Genomic DNA, 8840 nt, shown 5'->3' on the forward strand with positions numbered 1-8840 from the left:
CTCTATTTATAACAGATAAGAAGCATCAGTTATTGGATGAAGAAGAAGAAGAAGAAGAAGATAAGAATGCTTACTCGAAAACTGCCTTAACTTGGATAATATATTCAGCACGTTTTTGGTTAATCTGACTTACTCCTCCTGATATACTTAACTAATCAGATAGCATCACTTGGAAATAGAAAAACATTATTGATGCAATATTTTTTTAGATAAAATATAAATACATTCACATGATTTACTTGCTCATATAAACATTAACGGTTTATTTGTTTTGAAGGATTCTTTACAAGATAAGATCATGTTTGCATTATATGAAATTGATAAAAAAAAAATAGATATATTACTGTCTTGAAACAACTTCAAAGGGACCCGGAAAACTCTCGAGATGGTATCGGTGTACTAGGGCATGGGTTAGTGAAGGTGTGACCGAAAAGGTGAGTTGGGTAACTCTCGAGTGGTGAACTTTGAGGAGAAGGACCGTGTGGGTTTGTGTGCAACGGCAATGGTGTAGTGGGTTGTTGTGAAGAAGTGGATTGATGACAGTAGTCGTTTGGGTTGGTGTAGTAATAGGGGACGAGTTTCGACACATATACCTTCAATTTTAACTAATAAATTCTCGATGGATTCACTGATTTGCTCAAAACGACGATCGATACGGTGAAATTTTCTGGCTTTTTCTTTTTTGTATACACCGAATCCTTCTTCTAACTTTGTTGCCAACGTCAACCTTTCTCTGATGTTATCCCATTCGGAAGCGAAAGTTGGTGTCTTCTCTTGGAAGGAGTAGCAGGAACAGTAGGGTTAACCATAGTAACGAATGAAAAAAAAATGGCTCTGAATACCACTTGATGTAGTCGCAGCGGAATTAAAAGAAAACAATAAAAGTAAACGAAGAACGATAAAATAACGATCAAATAACTCTAAATACTTAAAATTTATTAAACTTCAACGGGCTTTCTCTTCAACATGAATAATAAAGACAGACTGGACCTCCTTTTATAGAATATTAGACTTTCCTATATTGACTCAAACTGGACTTTCCTAAATAATAGAAATACTAGAAACACTAGAAATAATGCAACTTCCTAAATTTGGATTCATTATGAATCTTACTAAACTAGAACTTCCCTAAAACTACTTGTCTGGCCGACTAGCCTATATGGCTAAAGGGCTCTAGGTTTTACGGGCCCGGCACGGATTCTCCTGCGTCACTTCTTCGCTAGGAGTTAGAAGTGATATGCAACAGGAGCATATGATTGAGCGTTGGATGTCTAGTGGAAATTAACATATGAGGCTCGTCATTGACAAGTTGCGCCTCATTGACATTCCTTCTAACTTGAGGGAGAGTACTATGGGTAATTAACTAGCCTAATCGACCCGACTGGGTCACAAAGACCCGGACGGTAGTATTTAGGATAATCGTAAATTAGTAGTATTTAGATAATCTCTAAATACTAATTTGTGATTATCCTAAATACTCACGGATTTGTCCAATCTTTACTGACTACTCACTCTTTACCTAATCAAACAGATCTATTCATATCAATGTACATGTCTATGTTGATGACCTCATCATCACAGGTAATGATACTTGTGTTATTACCAATTTAAAAACTTTCTTGACTGTACCTTCTCCCTCAAGGATCTCGGTCGCCTTCAATATTTTTTAGGAATTGAAGTTTTCCGTTGTGCACAAGGCATGTTCTTATGTCAACGTAAATACATCCTTTATTTAAAAGATTCGAGTCTCACGACTTCACTTCTGTCCCCTTTTCCGATGGAACAAAAATCTCGTTTAAACACCACTATTCTGACTCTTCACCCGATCCGTCCATTTATCGACGCCTCATTGGTCGTCTCCTATATTTAACAGTAATCAGTCCTGATATTTGTTATGTCGTAAATAATCTTAGTCAAATCATGCAAAAGCTGGCAGACATTCATCTTAATGCCGATCATCAAGTTCTTCATTATCTTAAAAGGATCGGTAAAGAAATACTCCTCTACGCAGGTGCTCATCTCTGGTTATAGTGATTTCGCCGGGCTGACTGTCCATCGACTAGAAGTTTCACAACAAGATTCTTCACCACGCTTGGCTCTAATCTTCTATCTTGGAAATCTAAGAAATAACAAACTGTGTCTCGATCTTCTGCTGAAGCGGAATATCAAACTTTAGCATCTCTCACTTGCGAGTTTCAATGGCTCGAATCTCTCTTGAGTGATTACGACATCACTCATTCTTCCTCAATGTCGGTACATTGTGACAACAAGGCAACTTTCGATATTGCCTGCAACCCAGTATTTCACAAAATTAAGCATATGGAGATAGATTGCCATTTGTTCTTGAGAAGATTAAATCCAAACTTATTCTCCTTCAATATACACCGACTTTGGAACAACTCGCAAACATCTCTATGAAGCCGCTTGGACCAAAAGCCTTTCAGAAGATCACTGGCAAGTTGGGTCTCATTGACATTCCTGCTCCAACATAACGGGAGTATTATGGGTAGCAACCCGCCTACCCAATCCGACTGGGTCACATAGACCAGGTCGATTAGTATGTAGATAAATTCTAAATACTTTACTTATAGGTTGTAAAGATTGTATAAATACGCGTAAACCCAGTTTAATCAATGTATGAGAAAATTATTTATCACTAAAGGTTTCTCTCTTAAAAGCTCTGGCTCTCTTTATCTCTATAAAGATCTCGGCAACATCCCTCTCTCGTTTTCCCATTCGACTCACCATGCTCAGGTTTTCATATTTCACAATATGGTACCCTTAGAAAGGTATAGAAAGAGATATGTTCGAAATAGAAAGTGCAAAACATTTTGATTCATGAAATTACACAGATATATCATAACACGATTACAATACCTGATGAAGAATTATGATCTTCTCCATTTTATTCTTAACATCCTAACCTTCAACTTGTTTATTCATATTTACTACATAGTAACACTGTGAAACCATGCATTTACCATGTATCCATCACTCAGACCATCTCTTCAATATGACCTTCAGCAGATAGTATTTCTTCTGTCGGCTTGGACTTGACTACTGAACTGTGAAGCAGGTCTATTATGGGTATCCGACCCATATGATCACCGGCCACCCGAGCACTTCCACAGTCGACCCAAGTCGACCCATGCAAGGCATGCACGATCCCAACCAACCGGCCTCACCAAAAGATCACAACCATAGTTATCCTAGATTTGATATATATCTTTATGTATTTCCCTTATGTTTATCTAATGTATACCTATATATATACATCATTGTGTAAACCCTAATTTACAGAGAAATATAATCATATTTGTATCCATTAAGTCTTCTTGGTTAATCGATTTCTCTAGCTTACTCTCTCTCGGTTTTCTCCATTACAAACGTGAGATAACTCACTTCACATGGTATAAGAGCCATTCTCTATTTTTTTTTAATCAATGACGACTCCTGAAGAATTCACTTCTGAGACAACTATGTCGGTTTCAACGACATCTTCTCCCTTTGCCGTTCATCCTTCTGACTCACCTACTACGGTGATGATAACGCCTCTACTTAGTGGAGATAACTACCATTCATGGTCTAGAGGGATGACCAAAGCATTACGAGCCAAAGATAAGCTCGGTTTTGTCAATGGAACTATTCCTAAACCTACCAATCCAACCGAACTCCACTCTTGGGAGCGTTGCAATGATTTGGTAGTAAGTTGGATCACTAACTCTATTGATCCTAATCTCCGTGATTCTGTCCTTTATGATGATGTTGCGGCTGATATATGGAAAAATCTCCATGATCGCTTTCATCAAACCAACGCCCCTAAGGTTTTCCAACTCAAGAGGGCGATTGCTTCTTTAAAACAGGAGGGTTCTGACGTCTCTTCGTATTTCACTCGTCTCAAATCCCTCCAAGACGAATTATTTTCTCTCATGACCATTGATCCGTGTATCTGCGGACATGGAAAGTCAATCATTGATCGATCTAATCAAGATCGATCAATGGAATTTCTCCAAGGTCTTCATGACCGTTTCTCGAACATTAGGAGTCAAATCCTATTAATGGATCCCTTCCCGTCCCTATTAAAGATTCACTCCTTGGTCAAGCAAGAGGAGATACAACAAACAATCAATAACACTTCTCCCGCCACCGTTGAGGCTGCTTCCTTCGCCGTCGGTCACAATGATGGCCGACCGGGTAACCGTACCGATCGATTCGAGAAACAAAGGGTGAAGAGACCCCGGCCGTTTTGTGATTTTTGCAAATTACACGGCCACCTTCAATCAACATGCTACAAGCTACACGGTTACCCGACCAAACAAAGAACAGGCCCATTAACGGGTTCGGTTTCTAACGACACCACAGGCTCGGTGGTGCCTTCAGCTACTTCCATGTCACTGGACCAGTACCAATATCTTCTCGGTCTTATCGAACAGCAGCGTTCCCAGCCCAGCTCCTCGCAGACGACTACAGGCACCTCCACCAAAACCGATCCAGCAGTGAACTTAACAGGTAAGTCCACTTTCTTTGCCCCGTGGGTGGTTGACTCCGGAGCAGCCAAGAGTATTTGTTTTGACCTATCTCGGTTCTCCGACTTCTCGTTAGCCCCTCCAAATTACTTTGTACGACTACCGGATGGGACTAGAGTTCGTGTTTGTCACATAGGATCGATTCGTTTTACCCCTACTTTATTTCTTCGTGATGTTCTCCACATTCCATCATTCAAGTTTAATCTTATGTCCGTTTCTGAAATTACTAAATCACTTAATTGTGTAGTAACGTTTGGATCTTCTTCTTGTGTCTTTCAGGACCTAGCAACGACAAGGACGATTGGACTTGGTGATTGCCATGAAGGATTATATCTTCTCCACACGGAACCTAGGATATTTTCAATTTCTTTTTCTAGTAGTAATCGTTGTGTTAGTTCTTTTGATTTATGGCATTGGCGCCTAGGCCACCCATCTATTTCTCGTTATAAGTATTTTGCTTCTCGTATTCCTTGTATGCAATCTATTATTAATAAAAATAATGTTCCGTGTGTTATTTGTCCTCAATCAAAGCAAACACGACTACCTTTTCCAATTAGTACTTCGACGTCTTCTCACCCTTTCCAACTCATTCACGCGGATGTATGGGGACCCTTTTCGGTACCCTCTACTTCCGGTTGTCGATATTTCTTGACACTTATCGATGACTTTTCTCGATCAACATGGGTATTTCTCATGCATAACAAATCCGAGACTAAGACTTGGATTAACCATTTTTTTAATTACGTTGTTACTCAATTTCAAACAAAAATTAAAACAATTAATTCCGGGGATAATACATTAGTTTTCCCGCTTCTCCAAAAATTTCGTTCCGATAATGGAACTGAATTCATGAGTAACGATTTACAACGTTGGTTTTCCGAACATGGAATTATCCACCAACGAAGTTGTACTTACACCCCTCAACAAAACGGGGTTGTTGAACGTAAGCACCGTCATATCTTAGAGGTCGCTCGTTCTCTTCGAATTCAAGCCAATCTCCCACTCTCCTTTTGGGGAGAATGTGTTTTAACGGCAGTCTATTTAATTAATAAACTCCCAACACCAATTCTTCGTGGTATTTCTCCCCATGAAAAGTTACTTGGTACACCTCCCTCCTTTTCCCACATTCGAGTATTTGGTTGTCTATGCTTTGCTCGCTTACCTTCCCCTTCTACGAAGATGGATCCTAGAGCCAATCCGGCTATTTTCGTGGGATATCCACATGGACAGAAAGGCTATAAACTCTTTGACTTACGAACACATCGTATCGTAATCTCCCGTGACGTCATTTTTTATGAATCAACCTTTCCAATGACTTCACAACCGTCTGTCCCACTTCCTGTCTCTCACCCGACACCTTCTATTTCAATAGAAGACGATGGGTCCTTCACCTTTCCGCAACAGGCCCCTTCGCCCACTGGTACGACTTTGGTCTCTGACCAGTCGGGTGTGCCCACAGACGCAACAGACAACACTGTTGGGTCCTCTTCAGTGGCGCCCACAAACACTGCTGCTGAACCCTCTTCGGGCACCCCCTCGAATACGTCATCAGGCGGGCCTGATTCTACAGGCACGCCCAATTCTACAGGCACTTCCTCCTCTTCGGCAGTAGCCGATCAAACTATCTTGGATAGTTCTCCAATCATTCCAGTCCAGCACCATGACATGGATCACTCCCCTCAACTCGACATTCCTGAAACTTCTTCCCGGCCACAAAGAACTCGTCGTCCACCCTCTCACTTGGATGATTACATTTGCAACACCGGCGTATTCCCGTTTTCTAGTACACCTTCCCATGTACGTTATCCATTATCATCATCACTTTCGACCACTAATCTTTCCACCACTCACAAGATTTTCTTGGCTTCCGTCTTATCTGAAAATGAACCATCGTCATTTTCTCAAGCAATTAAGTTTCCCCATTGGAGGGATGCAATGACTAAAGAAATTCATGCTTTGGAATCTAATAACACATGGTCCCTAGTCACCCTTCCACATGACAAACGACCAATTGGTTGCAAGTGGGTCTATAAGATAAAATTTAAACCTGATGGGTCAATCGATCGCTACAAAGCCCGTCTAGTGGCCAAAGGCTATACGCAAATCGAAGGTCTTGATTATCATGACACATTTGCTCCGGTTGCTAAACTTGTAACCGTTCGTGTCCTCCTCTCTCTTGCGGCCATTAAACATTGGCCTCTCCACCAGCTTGATGTGAATAACGCATTTTTGCAGGGTGACCTCGATGAAGAGGTTTTTATGAAATTACCTCCTGGTTATTCCGTTCAGGGGGAGAATCACGTCTGTCGCCTAAATAAGTCCATTTATGGTCTTAAACAGGCTTCAAGACAGTGGTTTTCGAAATTTTCATCCGCCCTAATTCAAAAAGGGTTTATTCAATCACTTTCCGATTATTCACTGTTTTCTTACTTCAACTCCAGTATCGTCATTCATGTTCTTGTATATGTTGACGACATAATCATTACTGGAAATAATGATCAAGCAATTTCGGAGCTCAAATCTTTTTTAGGGAAAGTTTTTTCCATCAAAGATCTGGGTAACCTCAATTATTTTTTAGGGATCGAGGTTTCTCGTTCTTCCTCTGGCATATTTTTATGTCAACGCAAGTATGCCCTTGATATCCTTCAGGATTCGGGTCTCACTGCTGCTCGTCCTTCGCCTTTTCCAATGGAACAGAAACTACGTCTCACTTCCGCTGATGGCACCCCTCTTCCTGACCCTACTGTTTATCGTAGATTACTTGGTCGTTTAATTTATCTAACCGTTACCCGACCTGATATTACTTTTGCCGTTAATAACCTTAGTCAGTTCATGCAGAATCCCACCTCCGCTCACTTAGATGCGGCTCATCGTGTTCTTCGCTATATCAAAGGCACGCTGGACAATGGCATTTTCCTTTCATCATCCAGTTCTCTACATATCTCTGGCTATTGTGACTCTGACTGGGCGGGTTGTCCATCATCTCGTCGTTCTACGACGGGTTATTTCACAATGCTAGGCTCCAGTCCGTTATCTTGGAAATCCAAGAAACAGCAGACTGTTGCTCGTTCTTCTGCTGAGGCAGAATATCGCGCCCTGGCCACTTTAACTTGTGAGCTCCAGTGGCTTAAATATCTCCTTAAGGATCTAGGAATTGATCACTCTTCTCCTATGACTGTTCACTGTGACAATCGTGCGGCTATTCATATTGCCGATAATCCTGTTTTTCACGAACGAACGAAACACATTGAGATAGACTGTCATCTCGTTCGTGAAAAGCTGAAATCGAAACTCATTGAAACAAAATATACACCAACAACGGAACAGCTGGCGGATATCTTTACTAAACCTTTAGGTGCTGAAGCTTTCTCGAAGACAGTTGGCAAGTTGGGCGTTCTTTGTCTCTCCGCTCCAACTTGAGGGGGAGTATTATGGGTATCCGACCCATATGATCACCGGCCACCCGAGCACTTCCACAGTCGACCCAAGTCGACCCATGCAAGGCATGCACGATCCCAACCAACCGGCCTCACCAAAAGATCACAACCATAGTTATCCTAGATTTGATATATATCTTTATGTATTTCCCTTATGTTTATCTAATGTATACCTATATATATACATCATTGTGTAAACCCTAATTTACAGAGAAATATAATCATATTTGTATCCATTAAGTCTTCTTGGTTAATCGATTTCTCTAGCTTACTCTCTCTCGGTTTTCTCCATTACAAACGTGAGATAACTCACTTCACAAGGTCCAGTAGTAACGGGGAGGAAGATGATGTTGTTTTATATTTGTAGCAACATACACAAGAGGAGGTTGACTTTGGGTCCCAAGGTTCATCGATCCAGCAACCAGAGGCTGTGAACTTCGTTATGGTACCCACTTTTTGGCATATCGGTTCACAGTAGCGGTCCCCTTTTCCTTTGCAATCTTTAGGTCCTAATGCCATTGCAGAGTCGGATGGGCAAGGGTTTATTAGCTTCGACGTTCCTATCTCTGCAATGTCAACACAATATAAAACCATAAATACTTATTAATATATTTGACTACAAGATTCCAGTAATGGAGCTCTGCCGCCTATATAAATGAAAATACTATGTCTGAGTTATAAAAAGATAGCTTACCCATAACAGAGAGGATGATAAACGCAAAGAGGAAACAACCGAAGAAAGAAAAGGAGATTTTTGCCATGATATATAGATATTTTTAATGTAATCTTAGAATTGTTATAGTTGTGTGTATCAATGACCCAAGGGAACCTCTATTTATAACAGATAAGAAGCATCAGTTATTGGATGAAGAAGAAG

The 8840-nt window shown here is 40.7% G+C and overlaps 1 protein-coding gene across 1 annotated transcript; it reads left to right on the top strand.

Annotated features, from left to right (window-relative positions):
* Positions 1-3082: 3082 nt before the first annotated feature.
* Positions 3083-5038, top strand: LOC147568491 (uncharacterized). Its single transcript, XM_086670996.1, has 2 exons — positions 3083-4509; positions 4806-5038. Exons 1-2 carry the CDS (start codon positions 3444-3446, stop codon positions 4838-4840), a joined length of 1101 nt encoding a protein of 366 aa, XP_086527122.1. The 5' UTR covers positions 3083-3443; the 3' UTR covers positions 4841-5038.
* The last annotated feature ends 3802 nt before the right edge of the window (positions 5039-8840 follow it).

This window comes from Eschscholzia californica, unplaced genomic scaffold, assembly GCF_041429995.1.
Source record: "Eschscholzia californica isolate CP2 unplaced genomic scaffold, dmEscCali1.0.p SCAF_1, whole genome shotgun sequence".
Lineage (NCBI taxonomy): Eukaryota > Viridiplantae > Streptophyta > Magnoliopsida > Ranunculales > Papaveraceae > Eschscholzia > Eschscholzia californica.

Coding starts and splice junctions, on each gene's coding strand:
- LOC147568491 (XM_086670996.1), top strand. CDS start 3,444: ATGACGACTCCTGAAGAATTCACTTCTGAGACAACTATGTCGGTTTCA. Junction 4,510..4,805: donor TCCAGCAGTGAACTTAACAG/GTAAGTCCACTT, acceptor TGTGTCTTTCAG/GACCTAGCAACGACAAGGAC.